Raw genomic sequence first — 16,948 nt, 5'->3', positions numbered from 1 at the left:
TCATAAAATCACACTATCACCACCACAACCAACATCACAATGAAAAAAAAACTCACTACACCACATTAGCACTCAAACACCAACAACAGCACCACACCATACAACCACTTCCACAAAAAAACACCACCACCACAGATTTGCCACACCACCACTGCACAACACAACCAAACACCACCACCACCACCACCACCGCACCATACCACAACACCACCACTACTCTCACCATAACACCAGTAACCAGGAATGAGAAGCCCCTCAAATTACACGGCAATAAAATGAGAGGTAATTGGTGTACATCCAAGCACTAAAAAAAAAAAAAAAAATGAAAAGGAGAAAAACATGAGAAGCAAAAAAACAAAACAAAAAAACGTATACTGTAAATGAAAATGATGTCAATGTTCTAAAGTGATTGCTTCTTACACTTACTGGGAAAAAAAAAATAAGTGGAGAGAGAGAGAGAGAGAGAGAGAGAGAGAGAGGAACCAAGCAACGTGTGTGGTAGGTGAAGTGTGGGCGTCCGCAGAGTAGCAGGAAAGGCACAAATTTTCATGCAATAAAGTGCAGGTAAACCGCAACAGGTGTATAGGGGGGAGGGGGCTTGTAATTAGTCAGGTATTTATGATCATATGATAATGGCCCTTGTGGCACCTGTCGTGGCCGTGTGGTGGGAAGGTGAGAGGCGGAGTGGGAAGGGGGTGGGAGGAGAGAATGGGGGATGGGTTTGGATAGGGGACGAATGGGTAGGGAAGGGTAAGGCAAGGTAGCTTGGGTTAGGGTGAGGATGAGGGTTGTAAGGTAAGGTAAAGCAGGTAGGGTTCGTTAGGGCAAGTTATTATAGCATGGGGAGAGGGATGGGTTTGGATAGGGGACGAATGGGTAAGGGAGGGTAAGGCAAGGTAGGTTAGGATAGGGTGTGATAGAGGACAAGGTAGAAAGGGTGATAAAAACGAGAAATTAAGCAGGAAAAAATAGGAAAAGAAGAAAATACTGAAAAATATGCAGGAAAAGAAACTGCAAACAGTGAAGAAAAGTTAGCCTAATATTTCACCACGTCTTTCTGTCCCTAAAATTTCACCTTATCTTGTGCGTCTAATATTTCACCTCATCTTGTGGGCCTAATATTTCAACTCATCTTGATCCCTTCTCTCTGATGGCTATCCTTCCTGAGAGAAGCTTGGTATGTTTCTTTGCCCACTGATGAATCTCTCTGATATGGTGTATAAGGGAGGAAAAGTGACTGACATTGCCCAGAGAACCGTATTTTGAGTAGCTGTGGAGCTTTCGTAACATCTCTTCTTTAACGATCTATTCTGCTCACGATACCTCAACCTCCTTTGGTATGTTACCGATGCTGTCAGTCAGTATTAAAATATAAATGTTATGATGTGATCTACCAAATAAATCGCTAAGGGAGAAGCACTACGAAACCTTATATGCCATGAAAATAGTCCAGTGAGAAATAGAGGGAGTGGAATAAAAGGCGAAATTTTTGTCCGTGGCTGTGGAGTGGTGTAGTGGGTTGCTGTCACCGCCGCTGCTATTACCGCCCCTTAACTAATGCCGCTATTTCGCCAGTTACTGAGGCTATTTCGCCGGTTACGGGTGCAATTATTATTCCGGCTAATGTGGGTGATATAAACCGTGGGAGGGACAAAGATAATTTCAACTTGTACTCCTTGTAATACGGTACGTTCTAATTACGGCCACCGGTAATTTGCATACACTCAAGGCTGACTCCTAACTTCATTGTTTCGCCTCACATCAACAATACCGTCTCCTGTTGCATGAATAAAATACAGACGGTGCGTTTCTGGCAGTTAATTTTTCTGAAGAGCAAAATCGCCATGTTTTGTTGGAGTATCCTATATTTTCTCAGCTTGCAAGTTCCTTTATTTCTGCATATTAAAAAATTAAAAAAAAAAAAAGTCAACAGCAACAAAAAGGCCAATCAAGGGTGTTTTTAAATCCAGTGTTAGTTTGAATCACATAAATACTGTGACTGCGTTGATAGCAGCGCCAATATACTTAACGCCTTTAAGGTAATGATCGAACGTAGATATAATATTCCCACTACAGACGAATTTATTCAACAGATTAATCCTACGCAGTCAAAGAGTAAGGCATTTAATTGCAATTTTCGGTGAGCAATATCTAGTGTTCACTTAAATATAACACCCAATTTCGTTCACAGCAGAGACATGGATTACAAAGACGGTGTTTACTCTGTCGTCTAAGTGTTTGGCTAAGAATTCTCCGCCTACTCTCTACCCATACTCGTTCTACCTCCTCCCTTCTCCACTTTCTACCTAGTCTACGATGTTCTTTTCCTTCTTCCTTTCTACTTAAACTGCTCCTCCTCCCTTCCCCATCTATTCCCTACCCATACTCGTCCTCCCTCCCCCACGTCCTCACTTCTCCGTATCCAAATCTCTCCTCCATTTCGACTGCTTACCCCACTTCCGTTCCCTCCTCCTTTCCCTCCCTTACCGTCTCCTTTTCCACCCTTTATATTCTTTTTTCTTTCTCTTTCCTCCCTACTTTACTCTCTCACTTTCGAATGTCTTCCCTACCTCCCTTCTCTTCCCTTTTCTCTCCTTTCATTCATTACTTTCCGTTCCCTCTTTCTATTCCTTTCCTACCTTTCCTCCTCTTTTCTTCCCTCCCTTCTCTCCTCCTCCCTCTTTTCTTCCTTACCATCTCCTTTCCCTTCCTTCATTCCTCCTTACTTCCTCCTTTCCCTTCCTTCTTTTCCTCCTTACCTCTTCCTTTCCCTTCCTTCTCTCCTCCTTACCTCCTCCTTTCCCTTCCTTCTTTTCCTCCTTACCTCCTCCTTTCCCTTCCTTCTTTTCCTCCTTACCTCTTCCTTTCCCTTCCTTCTCTCCTCCTTACCTCCCGTCCTCCCCCCCCCTCCCCCCGCCAACTTTTGCCATCTGCTCGCGGTCTCTGGTTGTGGAGCGGGCAATAAAACCTTCCTTTAATAAGCACATAACGCCTTAAAACCCGCCCTGATAGGCAATGTTGCGTGAGAGTGGCATTACAAGGAGGGGTGTAGGAGGGGGGGTTGAGGGGGTTTTCCTCGCCCGGGGCCATCACCGCTACGACTACCTTAACGATCAGACGACCACTGGCGGGACGGGGATGGTGGACTATCAACACGCAGCATGATTGTGGCACCCGCTTCCCCTTTCACTGACGCTCCTGTGTTCTTAACATGATTTTATATTTCTGTTTATTTATGGCGACTGGCAAACGATTTTATTTCGCTACAGGACTGTTATTAATCTCTTGCGAATTAACCACACCACTAAGATGGCAACAGTTCTTAATATTACTTAGGTTTTCGCTCAATTTAGGAGAGACTTTTCTAACTGGAAGGGTCAGATGTACCCTTAATTAACCCCTTCACTACCAGGGTGTTAGTTTAAAGACCTTTCGAACTCAAGGGGTTACACAGAGCTCTCCTTAATCCACACAATACTAATATGGCCTCTGAATACAATCGTGTTACCAGCAAGAAAAATTACGTCCTCGAACTAAAGGGCAACAATGTATTACGTCCACCACATCCACGAATAACAACATTTAGGAACTGGTCCCTATGAACATCTCCCAGTATCTATCTATCTATCTACCTCTCGACACCGCAAGCTGTGAAGAGAGGCCTGTACAAAAAGATCTTCAGTAATTTCTGTCCCTCCATAGTAGGTACCTCTCTTTCCACGACACACCAATTTCCCTCATCCATTCCTGTTCTGGATCTTCCTCTCCAACCACCTCACCCTCGTACAATATCATTCTCTCTCCCCATTCGTTCCGTATGGTCAAATCCCCTGAAATATTTATAACAAATTCAATGCAACTGTAGTTCTAAAGTACTTTACATCAAGAGCTCTCATTCATGATGTTAAAACAGCTCAAGCATCGCCCACACTACTCTAAGCAATACTAAATCCTGTCGGCTCTTCTGCTTCAGTCAGCATGGAAGTTGAATATTGGTGTGGTGCATCTGTAGCGACTGACGCGGACGCCTTTAGCTGGACAAAGATCAATATCATCAGTGTCGTTTGCTTAGCATTCATGAGACTAGTTTTCAAAGTCATGGAAACAAAACCTGAAGATGTGACGGTACAGTATTACCAAAACTAGTCTCAAAACCACAACTAGAAAAACAGTGTATTAGCAATTTTGTGCCTTGGAATAACCCCTCAGAGATGAGGTCAGTGGGGTCCAGAATAGGCTACTCGTAATAGGGAAGAGAGGACACAACTATCCATGCAATATACTGTACCATGAGTGCAATTAACAATACTGGTTTCTCAATAGCAACCTTCAGCAACCCAGTCCAGGAGTAATGGTGTCCCCGGGAATGGCACCCCTTGGAAATGCGGCCAGTTGGGTCCAGAAATAATGGGAGGGAGAACAGAAGACACGACCTCATTCATGCCATATACTCTACTGAAGGTACAATTAGGAATATCGGTTTCTCAAATACCATCCTTCACAAACCCAGTCCAGGAGTAATGGTGTCCCCGGGAATGGCACCCCTTGGAAATGCGGTCAGTGGAGTCCAGGAATAATGGGGCAGAGAAGGAGACAAGAGCCCATTATGCTGCCACACCCAGCGTCCATCACCCCAGCCCCGCGCCTCATCACTAATGCACACCTCAATTCCAAGGGATGGCCGGCCGTGGGAATGGGCGGGCTGGGGCGGTGCGGGGAAGTTATAGAAGCGATGGCGTGGAAATGACTATGAGGCTGCCGACGTGGGAGGAGCAAACCATGGATGGAGATGGAGAAATGCGTAAGGAGGAATGCGTAGGAATGGAGAATTGCGTAAGAATGGAGGAGGAATGCGTAAGAATGAAGGAGAAATGCGTAAGAAGGAGGGAGAGGTGGGGAGGTACGTAGAGAGGACAAAACGTGGAAGTTATAGTAAAGATGGAGCTGAAATGGCCAAGCTGTGGGCGTGGAAGACGTACAAGTATACCACTGATGGTAATGGAGAAATGCATGAGAAGGAATGAGGTTATGTCGAAACGTGTATGTGAGAGGAAAAATATACATAGCAAAGATGAAGACGAAGGCGAATATGGGGTTCGGGAGACGACAGGGGAAAGACAGGATACAGTACTTTAACAAAAATATGACGGAGGAATATAGGAAAAAAAAATTATGAAACATACATAGAAGGGAAAGGGACACTAGAACCATGGATGAATATGGAGCAAAAATCACCAAAGTAAGAGGAAGATTGACGAAAACCCTAGGTAACTTTGTACCTGCTAAATGCGTAAGTAGGCGGAAGACTGGCGAGAAATGCGTAAAAGGGAGAATGACACTGCACCTTAGATGAAGAAGCAAAAAAATGTCCTAAGTCGAAGAAGAGGTGTGAAAAAACGCGAAACGAGGTGGGATAATTGGCGAAAAATGCAGGTGGGAGGAAAACTGGTGAAAATGTGTAATCAGGAGGAAAACTGGAGAAAATTATTGGGGAGAAAACAAACTTTAATGCAACCTGTATCAAAATAAAGGCGAACTTACCTAGGGAGAGGAAAGACAGAAGCGCTGGGGATGGATGACAGTAATTTGAGTCCCTTGATAATCCTTAGGTTATCGCGTAATATATAACTTTGGTATCTGTTCTATGGGACTATAAATACTTACTGCTTCCTAAAAGTCAATAAATGCTGCATTGGTGATGGATGATGGTAGTCTGAAGCCTTGATTTTTATGTTACTGGGTTGGATAATTATGATGGTGGCATCTGTTCAATGAGAGTAGGATAAAATATACTCACTGTGTCCTAAGAGTAAATGCTGCACTGGTAATGGATGATGGCAGTTTGAGTCCCTTAATAATTTCTTGCCACAGTTTCTTGTTAATAACGTCCACGAGGCCGCCACGCGCCACCACCAGGTTGTACAGCTCGTACAGGTCCAGCACCTGTTTGGCCATGATGGGCAGCCGGTTGATGGGAGTACCTGAGGAGGCAAAGATCAAACATTAGGTCGAGGGTGGTTGTCAGCAAAGTAGCCTACCAATGCTGCACAGGGAACATTAAAGCAGGCAATCAATTTTTGCTAAGTCTAAGTCTTCCCTTAGAACGCGACAATGAAGCCCGTGGGTGAGGAAGGGAAGAGGCAGGGAAGGGCATGGCTCATTACAGGGTGAGATGCCAAATTGCCGACACTTTATTGAACCAGCTGAGCAGCCGATTAGTTTATGCTGAGTCCTAATCTTACCCTAGAACGCGACAGTGGAGCGAGTGAGTGTGGCAGGCAAGAGGCAGCGGAGGGCAGGACTCATTACATGGTGAGGTACCAAGTTGTGCCAGTTATCAAGAGCGCCACGAGTGACAAATGAAGTGCGAGCGATGCCGGAGTGTCAGTGTTATTAATGGACGCAAAGGCCAATTAGTGTTGCCCCTGCCAATATGCTCCCTCCCTCCACCACATGGGGGGGGGGGGAATAGCCGGCATGGAGGAGGGCAGGGCAGGGTAGGGCAGGGTAAGAAAGAGGGGGGGGGGAGTGAGGCAAGTAAGAAGCATGGAAGAAGAAAGAACAGCAAGGAGGGTAGACAGGAAGTGAGCAAGGAGGTGGGAAGAAAGGAGAGGGAAGACAGCAAGAAGAGTGGAAAGAAGGGCGGAGATAAGAAGGAAGGTGTGGGAGGCATAAGGAGGAGACGGGTGCAAGGAAAGTACAGAAGAACACGAAGGAGAAAAGTTAGGAAAATGGAGGAATCTGTAGCAAGGCGAAAGAGGAAACCAAGGAGGGTGGAAAGGAAGAAGGATCGAGGGCGGATCTGGGTGGAAGGGAAGGCAGGGGTACGTGGCAATGAGAAAAGGTAGCAAAGAAGAGAGGAAGGAAAAACATGACAGGGGTAGGAAGAAGGGCTGAGCAAGGAGGGAGGGAGGGATTGAGCTGGAATAGGACAGGAAGGATGGAAAGAGGCTGTGGTACTGGGAAGAGGTTAGAGTGGGGAGGGAAGGAGCAGGGAGGAAGGACACAGCAGACAGGGATCAGGCAAGATGGATGAATGACGTGAAGTAGAGACTGAGAAAGCTGGGAGGGAAACAAGGAAAGGCAGGGCAAGACAGAGAGCAGGGCAGAGCGGGGAGGGAAGGAGGAAACTGAGGGCAGGAGGGGAGGGAGAATTGAGAAAGGTAAAACAACTAATGAGACTGCAAGCAAGGAAGGGACAAGGACCGGGGGACAAGGACAGTGGGCAAGGAATGGGAAGGCAGGAATGAGTGAGGAAGAACAATGAGGGGAAAAAAAAAAAAAAAAAAGAGGGGGACAGGAGGAGAGGGGAGAGTAGGCCAAGACAAGACAGGGTAGGGTAGAGCAGAGCAGGTTAGGGGAGGGCAGGACAGGACAAGAATCGGTAGCAGGGATCGGCAGGGGACGCAATATCACACCCCTCCACCACCACCCTCTGATTAATGATGGTCCACTAAAGTCAATATTTTATTCAGTAGCCGTGTGTGTGTGTGTGTGTGTGTGTGTGTGTGTGTGTGTGTGTGTGTGTGTGTGTGTGTGTGTGTGTGTGTGTGTGTGTGTGTGTGTGTGTGTGTGTGCGTGTGTGTGTGTGCGTGTGTGTGCGTGCGCGCGTGTGTGTGCGTGCGTGCGTGCGTGCGCGTGCGTGCGTGCGTGCGTGTGTGTGTGTGTGTGTGTGTGTGTGTGCGTGCGTGCGTGCGTGCGTGCGTGCGTGCGTGCGTGCGTGTGTGTGTGTGTGTGTGTGTGTGTGTGTGTGTGTGTGTGTGTGTGTGTGTGTGTGTGTGTGTGTGTGTGTGTGTGTGTGTGCACGCGTGAATGCGTGCGCTCGCGCATAACATCTCACCTTTTCTGTTTCTAATTCTCATCCGTCGGATAATATTTCTAAGCTGAGAGAGGCTTGGTATGTTTCTCTGACCACTATGATTGTCTCTGGTATGTTTGGTCTGGGAAGTGACGGATAACCCGATGTATGAAGCAGACGCAGTGGGGTAATAGGCCAATTTTTGTCCTTTACTGAACCAGTTTATCATCACCAATCAGTAACTCGGCAACTCAGCTCAGTAGCAGCGACCACCACTCCACTCCACTCCACTCTGAACGGCTACCACTAAATAAAAATTGGTCCATCACCGCAACTATGGTCTGATTGTGGCTACGTGGCGGCGGCAGTGGTCAGTTTCACGTAGCATCGTTCACAGACGGTTAGTCAGCCGGACGAAGGGAGAGCTAAGCATTTCGGAACGTGTGTGATTCCGTCAGACCACCCGGCCACCACAACACGGAATATTTCAATAACCCGGAATGATAATTGTTGCCTACTGGACCTGCCTCATCCCAACCTGCCTCCCTCTCCCCTCCTTCCCCCCTCAACCTGCCTCCCCCTTCTTCCCTAAGTTTACCTCCCCCTCCCTGCCTTTCTCTCAGCCTACCTCCCTCCTCTCCTTCCCATCAACCTATTTCCCCCTCCCCTCCTTCCCCACAACCTGCCTGCCTCCCTCTTACCTCAGTCCCCTCAACCTGCCTGCCTCCCTTTCCCCTCCATCCTCTTACCGTACTTGCCTTCCTCTCCCCTCCTTCTCTCCCTCTCTGAAATAGTTTCACTGTGTGTTTGTGGTAAAGTTAGATTTTGATGTCCGTGTGTAACGCTTGGTGTGTGGAGGTATGTTTATATAATTTTATTTTTGCAACAGGGCGTCAATGATCTCTGACGTATGAGACTGAAATCTATCATCACCAACAACAGCAATAATAATCATCATCATCATCATCATCATACCATACAACTCAGTTATTATTTATCCATAAGAGTATCATTGAATATATACCCAGTATCAGGCGGTAAGGATGTAAGGAGGGGCGGGGGGGTCGGTAAGACGGAGGGGGATGATGGAGGAGGGAGGAGATGGTGGTGGTGCTGGGGGAGGGAAGGAGGAGCAGTAATAACAAGCTACGACTTACCTGCTCTTTATCACAACTCCGCCCAGATATCAAACACCTTATCAGCCACCAGTCCCGCCCTCAGCCCGCCCACCCCCGCCCACAAATGAGGCCCATCACCCACATTAGAGGGTTGGGTGTGTATTAGCGAGGGGCCGTGGCGGGACCAGTAATTTGGGTGAGTATATCATGATGGCTGGCGGGCATCTGGCTGAAGGCACGGGAGGCGGGGGGCAGGGGAGAGGGGAGAGGGGATGTGTGTGAGAGAGAGAGAGAGAGAGAGAGAGATCACAGATGGAAACAGACACATTGACTGACAGGTGAAATGAGCTGAAGCATACATCTACCTATATACGTACACACACACACACACACACACACACACGTATACTTATGTGTACGGGGAGAGAATGAGAAGGCCAGAGAATGAGCAAAGAGAAGACAGAGCAAGCCGACCAGCCCAGAGCCCCACATCGTAACAACATTGAGACGATGGCACTCCTTCCAAGGCTTCCCGACCCCCCACTGAAGCCCCTCACACACTCATCGCTCCCTGTGTACACCCCGCCCGGCATGTGCAGATCTGTGTGTGTGTGTGTGTGTGTGTGTGTGTGTGTGTGTGTGTGTGTGTGTGTGTGTGTGTGTGTGTGTGTGTGTGTGTGTGTGTGTGTGTGTATGTGTGTGAACGGTATACATAACGTGTGTGCTTCATACGTGTATTCGTAATCTGGTTATGAGTATCTGGGTAAAATAAGAGAAAGTGATGGAGAAAGTATAAGGGTAGGAGGAGTGAGAGTGAGAGAGAGGGCTGTGCGAAGGTGGTGGTATCTGGGTGGCAAGGCTGGTGATTGCTAAGGAAGGCTTGTAGGGGATCAAGGTGAGAAAGGGGAGCGAAAAATGAGGAACTGGTGATAGAGAACCGAGAGAAACTGGGAGATATGAAGAGGGATAAAGAAGTATAAGGAGAACGGAATAGAAAGGAAGAAAAATGGGAAGAAGGGTAAACGAATAGATAAATAAGTGCGAAAAATGGGGAGAAATAGGAATTGAAGTATATATATAGGGAGGATAAATAACAAATGTGGTATGTAAGGTAAGTACTAGATTAGATTAGGTTTGTTACATGAGGTTAGGTTAGGTTAGAATAGGACAAGTTAAGTAAGTTAGGTAAGGGAAGGTAAAGAAGGTTTAGGTTAGAATAGGACAAGTTAGGTACGGTAAGGTACGGTACAGTGAGTTAAGGTAATGAAGGGTTAGGTTACGTTATATTACAAGACAGCACAAATTAGATTGACACAATAGGGTGGGGTAGAGGCAGGGAGCAGCAAGGGATAGGCAGGGATGGAGAGGTGTTAATAACGGTAGGCAGAACAGGAAGGCAGGGGGCAGGAAGGCAATAAAAGATAGGCAGGGACCGGGAGGTGTAATATGGGTAGGCAGGGCAGGTAGGCTGGGAGTAGGGGGGGCAAGAAGGTAGTAAGGGATAGGCAGGGACTGGAAGGGGTAACAGGGGTAGGCAGGACAGGCCCGCACTAATCTAATACCTCCAGCCTGTCCCTCTGATCTGGTTACCTCCACTCCACTCAGGGCGATAGCTGGCCAAGGGAAAGGAAGAGTAGAGATGGAAGAGGAGAGAAAAGATATGGAAGTGGGAGGAAAGAGAAGTACGAAAATGGAGGGAAGGGAGGGAGGAAGCGTCATTATGATACGGGGGTAAGGAAGAGGTGAGAGAAAAGGAGTGAAGGGAAAGGAGAAGAGAGAAGGGAAAGGGAGGAGGAAAGAAGAAAGAAAAAAAAAAGGGAAAAGAATAAAATAGGAGAAAAGACATGAGGTAAAGGTAAGAGAAAAAGGTAGGGAGAATGGAAAAGAAAAAGAAATGGTAAAAAAGTGGGAAGGGATATTAACCTTTTCAGTACTGTGTCTTTACGGTATGTTGCCAACGCCAAACGATATTCTTTAGAACAGACTGATGGCTATATCTAACCCATCTAGAACGTAAGTCTCAAGAGGAGAGGAAAGGAGAGAGGAAAGGAAAAGAGAGAGGAGGGAGAGGCGAGGGGGGGAAAGTAGAGGGGGAAGAGAAAGTGTGGGGAGTGTGTGCGGGGTACAAGAAAGAAGAATGTGGAAAAAGGAAAAAGAAGATGGAAGAGAGTGAAAGGGGGGGAAGACACAAGGACAGAGGCGAGGCAAGGAAGAAAAGGGGCGAGGAGGAGGAGGAAGGGGAGTAAAAGATGAGTAAAGACGAAGAGAAGGACGGAGGGGAAAAGTAGGAAGAGGGAGGTGAAAGATAAACAGAAAATCATAAAAATTAATTGATGTCTCATACATAAACTGTCAAACCTTAACACAAGATAAACGCGTCGTAAATTGGGTGTGGCCCGTCTGCTCTGTCTCCCTGTCTCTCTGTCTTCCTCTCTGCCACGTCTCTCTCTCTCCCTACCAACCTGCTTGTCTGTCTACGTATGTGCTTGCTTGCCTCCCCATCAACTTTCCAAGCAGAACTACCTAAAGCAATCCTGATGAGTTTATGATGACAGAATTAACACCAGCTCCTATACCTCCCTCTTAGCTCAATAATATCGTCTGGTGTTGGCTGGAAAATACCACAGATGTGCCGATTATGAACGAGATAATGATAGCTGTATCAACACTCAGGCTCCTATGACTCACTCTCAGCTGAATAAAATCGTCTGGCGGTTTCCAGAATGAACATACTGGACAAACTGCAGGAGAGCTAATAATACCAAATGATAATATTATGAGAGTGATAAATGTGCTATGTTACTAAGAGCACCAAGTTAGGTTTGTTGAAGGTTTCTTGACACTGGTGGCGACGTCCTATGTAGCGTACAGCAATAAGCCGATCGTGAGGTGATGGTGACAGTATTAGCGGTTTCACGCGCCTATATTCTCTCTGCTGAAGAAGTGCGTCTGGTCTTGGCTGGAATAAAACAGTGTTGTCCGAATCAGGGGAGTTACCTGGCGTTTCTTTTCCTGGAAGTGCATTTGGCTGACGTGTGGTACTTTTATTTATACTCCTTGGTGTAGATGTGGAAGAGAAGCCAAGTGCCAACACACACTCTCTAAGGCTTCTTGACGCTGCACGTATACTCTTATTGCTGGATCTTATGTCCCCACCCCCGAACCCACACACTACTTATCCATTGCCCCCCCCCCCCTCTCTCTCTCTCTCTCTCTCTCCTCCCGCCTCTTAAGAATTTATTATTCTATGTACTGTACTGAGCTGACACTGAGGGGATCAATAATCTATAACTGTGTGCGTGTGCGTGTGCATGCGTGCGTGAACGTGTACTGATGATAATCCTCTGTGCAAAATACAAATCCTTAAAAGTATGGCACTATGAGCTAATTCAAGGCAACATAATCACATCTTGAAATAATACAGTTCAATACGCCAACACTGAGCCACACATAAGCGTTAAAGCAATCAATTAAAATGCCAATTCCTCCTCAGCACCTAAATGATTATATATATGGGAGGTAAGATACACACCTGATACTAAGACCTAACCAATTAACACACAATATGAAGTGTCTCAAATCAGTCGTAATAACAGCTTCCCTTACCTGGATGTGAGAGGCACCGTTATATTAATTACTTATCACTAATACCAGGTAATACCGGTACTTCACACACAAAGATGAAGAGGCACCGGGAAGATTGAGGGTCGCAGCTTCCCACACAGGCGCCAGCAGAAATCCGACTGGAAGTTATGCTAGTCCGAACGGTTCGAATCCCGTGCTTATTCAATATTTTCAGGATTCACTCTCAGGTTCGGATTTGTTTCTAGTTTTTATTTGGTCTTATCGCCGCCCACACAAGGCATTAGTTCGGATCACATTCAAAGGATGATGCCCATAATCACTCAGCCTATTGGACTTTATAAACCACAGTGGCCCATAAACAGCGCTCTAACAGACTCGCAAGCTGCGGGGACGGACAACACGCGAGAAATAACCCGACGGATGTAGCCGTGGACCGTTATATATGGGTCACTCCGTATACAATTCAGTCTAATTTAGTTATTTTATTCCGGCTTATGTCAAACGATTTATAAAACAGATGGAAAGCTCCCTATATTGGTGTCCATTTTTCTACCGATTCGTTCCTACATTCATCCTTTCTTGTCCCTATCACTTCAAATTTACCTCCCCTTTCTCTCCATGCCCACCCCTTTCTCTCCATGTCCAACCCCCCTCCTCCTCCTCCCCTCTTCCACCCTCCTAATTTACCTCCCCTTTCTCTCCATGTCTACCTTCACCCCCCTTCTTTTTCTGCTACACCCCCCCCCTCCACTGTCCAGGGTTTCTTCAAAGGTTAATTAGCGAGGTAATGGGCCTGCCGAAGAAGCCCCCTCCCCCTCTTCTTCACCCCTCATTCCCTCCCCCCTCCTTCCCCTTCCCCCTCCCCTCCCCTCGTGTCTCCTACTGGGGACATCCGGGAACCCGTGTCCTTTTGTCAGTAATTGTGTATGTATGTATGTATGTATGTATGTCTTGGGGGCTGTATGGGTGGAGGATGAGGGGGGGGGCAGTCCGTGGGGGGAAGAAAGCTGTATGTATAAGAGGACGGAAGAGGGAGGGTAAAAGAAGGGGAAGGAGGGGAGGAACAGGAATAAGTATGAGGGAAAAGTGGGGGAAGGGGGCAGTATAGAGGGGTGAGAAGAGGGGGGGAGGGCGTTAGGTACGGTATCGTATGAGAGGAGGGGAGGGGGTTGGGGGTTATATATGATTGGCGGAGGGGAGGGGGAGGTGACAGTGTGGATGGGGGAAGGGAGTTAATAGTGCCTGGTGGTTTAGGGGTGTGGGGGGCAGTGGTATTCCTGATTATTGGGGGGGGGGTAGTATATGGAGGATGGGGGGAGAAGGACAAGGAGACAAGATTCTCTCTCTCTCTCTCTCTCTCTCTCTCTCTCTCTCTCTCTCTCTCTCGTTTTCGGAACATCTGGAAGCAATAATTCGTCTTCCATTCTTTGTTGACGATTTTTTTTTTTTCTTTTAGGGGTGGAGGTAGGAGGATGGAAACTTGGAGGGGAGGGAAGGGGAGAGAGGGGGAGGGAAAGTGCCGAAGGGAGAAAGGGAGGAGGAGAAGAAGGGAGGTGGAGGTAGAGACAAAAGAGAGGATGACTCGGAGAGACTGATGGAAGAAATATACAAGAAGGAAGAAGAGATGAATGAAGAGTGAGATACGAGGGAAGAGATGGAAAGGGGTAGAGATGGGGCGTCGGTGAGATGCAGGAGTAAGATATGAAGAGGTGGAGGATGGATGGATGGATGGATGGAGATTGGATGGATGTATGGATGAAGGGATGGTTGAATAAATGAATGGATGGATGGAGGGATGAAGGGATGGTTGAATAAATGAATGGATGGATGAAGGAGGGTTTGAAGAAATAAACGGATGGATGGATACTGGTGTGATATATGGATGGATGATGGATGAATAGATTGATGAAGGATGGATGAATGGATGCTGGAAGACAGGAAAGGATAGTTACACAAAAAACAAAGACCACACAGTCCTAACGGTCCTGTGTCGGCGGCCCAACCTTGCTAGTAATAAAGCAACATTCTAATTACAAAAGTTTAAGACTGGACAGCAAAGGTAGAATAGGTGTGCACTGATGGAGCGAGGGAGAGAGAGGAGAGTTGGAGATAGAGATGTAGGGAAAGAGGGAGAGGTGGAGAAAATGAGTAAGAGAAATAGAGCAAGGGAGGGGGAGGGGAGAGAAAAGGTAGAGGACGAGGTGGAGACAACGAAAGGAGAGACAAAAGGAGAACGAAAAGAAAGAGGGGACTGGAGACATAATGAGAGAGAGAGAGAGAGAGAGAGAGAGAGAGAGAGAGAGAGAAGGTACCATGTCTCCAAGGTGGTCAGTGGTTAGGAGATAGAGAAGTGGTCACACCGCCCGCTGCGAGACCCAAGTTTTATTACGGGCAGGACACAAGCTCGCCCCTGCATTATTGTCTCCCCCTCCCTAAGATCATTGTTTTTCCCGGCCCCTCCACCACGCGGGGCCGGGCGATTATGGACCTTGTGTAGTACGGTTCAGGGGTTCGATTCCGCCTGTGTACCGTGCTGGGGTGTACCGTGGTCCTTACGTCGATGGTCCTTACTCGCCAGGGTCGTAGTTTCAGATCTGCCTATGGTGCGAGCGTGATGGTGTGAGACTGATTTTTTCCTGAGCAGGGATGGAGTACGACGGTCCTTAGCTTTCTTACAACGCTGGCCCCTTCAATCCGATTTTTTAAAAGTCATGCTACTTTATGACGATTTTTGTAGGCTATGGTGAAATCATTTTTAGTGACGAGGATTGAAAACTTCTCCATTAAACGCTTCACAATCTGACTTCTCTCCCTAAATTCCTTTTCAACATCTATGGGTAATTGACTAAAGAATGTCCCCGGGTTCAAGGTGTCACAAAATCGATTAAACCAGTGGGGTAAGAGTTGCGCTTCTCAGGGTGTCATGGATACACACTAACACAGCCTAAAATAATCCCACCAGTTCCATTTTTTGTTCAAGTTGAATTGAGGGAGGAGTGGTACGCTAAAAAAGTACCGGTAATGAATGGGTGAGCGAGGTGAAGTGAGGTGAGATGAGGTTGTACGGCGGGGTGAGGATGGGTTAAGCTAGGTGAAAGTTATGTGGGTGAGTAAGATAAGGTGACCTTCTGTGTGTGTGTGTGTGTGTGTGTGTGTGTCCAGACTCTGTAATCAGTTTCCTAAAGCCCACCATTCCTCCAACGCGTCACACTCCTTGGCATGTGCGTAACATTTTTTTCCCGTAGGGTACTTTTCCGTCCTCAGTCCCCACGTGTAAGTCCAGAACTCCCCTCCACCTCTCCAACCCCCCATCAAGGTGTAGTAAGGCTGTTAGGACACTCTGGCTGCTCACTATGGCCTCACCCCCTCACCCTCCTCCCTCCACACATACACAACTCTCCTCACACACAAGCTAATCACCTCCCGGGTACACACGCTCACTTACACAGCACCACGCACACAAAAAATGTTCACACTCGCTTACATGTCACACACACAGACACACACACACACGCACACACACACACACACACACACACACACACACACACACACACACACACACACACACACACACACTGCCTCAGCACCTCATATGTACTGCAAAAGAATCACAAAAATTATCATACTTACACACTGCCTCACACTTACAGCAACATACTCGTACAATCACACTTTTTATTAATGAAACATACCACGTCACATTTACTTCACGAAATTACAGTACCATTCACACTAAATTATGGACAAGATGGAGAAAGTATGCATAAAATTAAACACACACCACCTCACACTAACTTACAATGACTTTCACACTACACCACACACAATGCCCTCAGTTGTTTTTAATGAGAGAGAGAGAGAGAGAGAGAGAGAGAGAGAGAGAGAGAGAGAGAGAGAGAGAGAGAGAGAGAGAGAGAGAGAGAGAGAGAGAGAGAGAGAGAGAGAGAGAGAGTAATTATGAGTGTGATGGAATGAAAAAGGAAATTACAACCACGGCCCCCACGAGCAAACTAAGGCAATTTCACGGCCGCCATTAATCTCAGCAAGCTATCATCATTACCACCAGAAAAAAACATATATGCTCGCCAGGACACGTAATTCATCATCAAAATCACCATCATTATCACCATCACCATCACCACCATCCTAGTCATCATCGTCACTATCATCATCGTCATCATCACCCACATCATCACCACCATCACCATCATTATCACATCATCATCACATATCACAAGCTACCTATCATCATCCATCATGCACAGTCTCTTGGTCGTGTTGTCTACAATTTTCCACAAACAGAAGAATAACAGAATTCCAAGGTGAGTAAAATCGCCTGGAGGTAGCAAAAATAAGGTAACAATTGAGAGAGAGAGAGAAAGAGAGAGAGAGAGAGAGAGAGAGAGAGGGAGAATGTGGTGAAGTAACAGTCAGAGCGGTGATA

The 16,948-nt window shown here is 46.9% G+C and overlaps 1 protein-coding gene across 1 annotated transcript in view; it reads right to left on the bottom strand.

Moving 5' to 3' along the window:
- Positions 1-16,948, bottom strand: part of LOC145414710 (uncharacterized) — a 373,182-nt gene that overhangs the window by 40,001 nt on the left and 316,233 nt on the right. The window contains exon 6 of the mRNA XM_080284237.1: positions 5,798-5,981. Within this exon, the coding sequence (XP_080140363.1) occupies positions 5,798-5,981 (184 nt within the window). The remainder of the gene's footprint in view (positions 1-5,797; positions 5,982-16,948) is intronic.

The sequence above is a fragment of the Coenobita brevimanus genome, chromosome 100 (assembly GCF_032717465.1).
Source record: "Coenobita brevimanus isolate Jiangsu-jjx chromosome 100, ASM3271746v2, whole genome shotgun sequence".
Classification (NCBI taxonomy): domain Eukaryota; kingdom Metazoa; phylum Arthropoda; class Malacostraca; order Decapoda; family Coenobitidae; genus Coenobita; species Coenobita brevimanus.
Note: the sequence above shows the minus strand (reverse complement) of the source record. Positions and strands in the feature narration are given on the sequence as shown.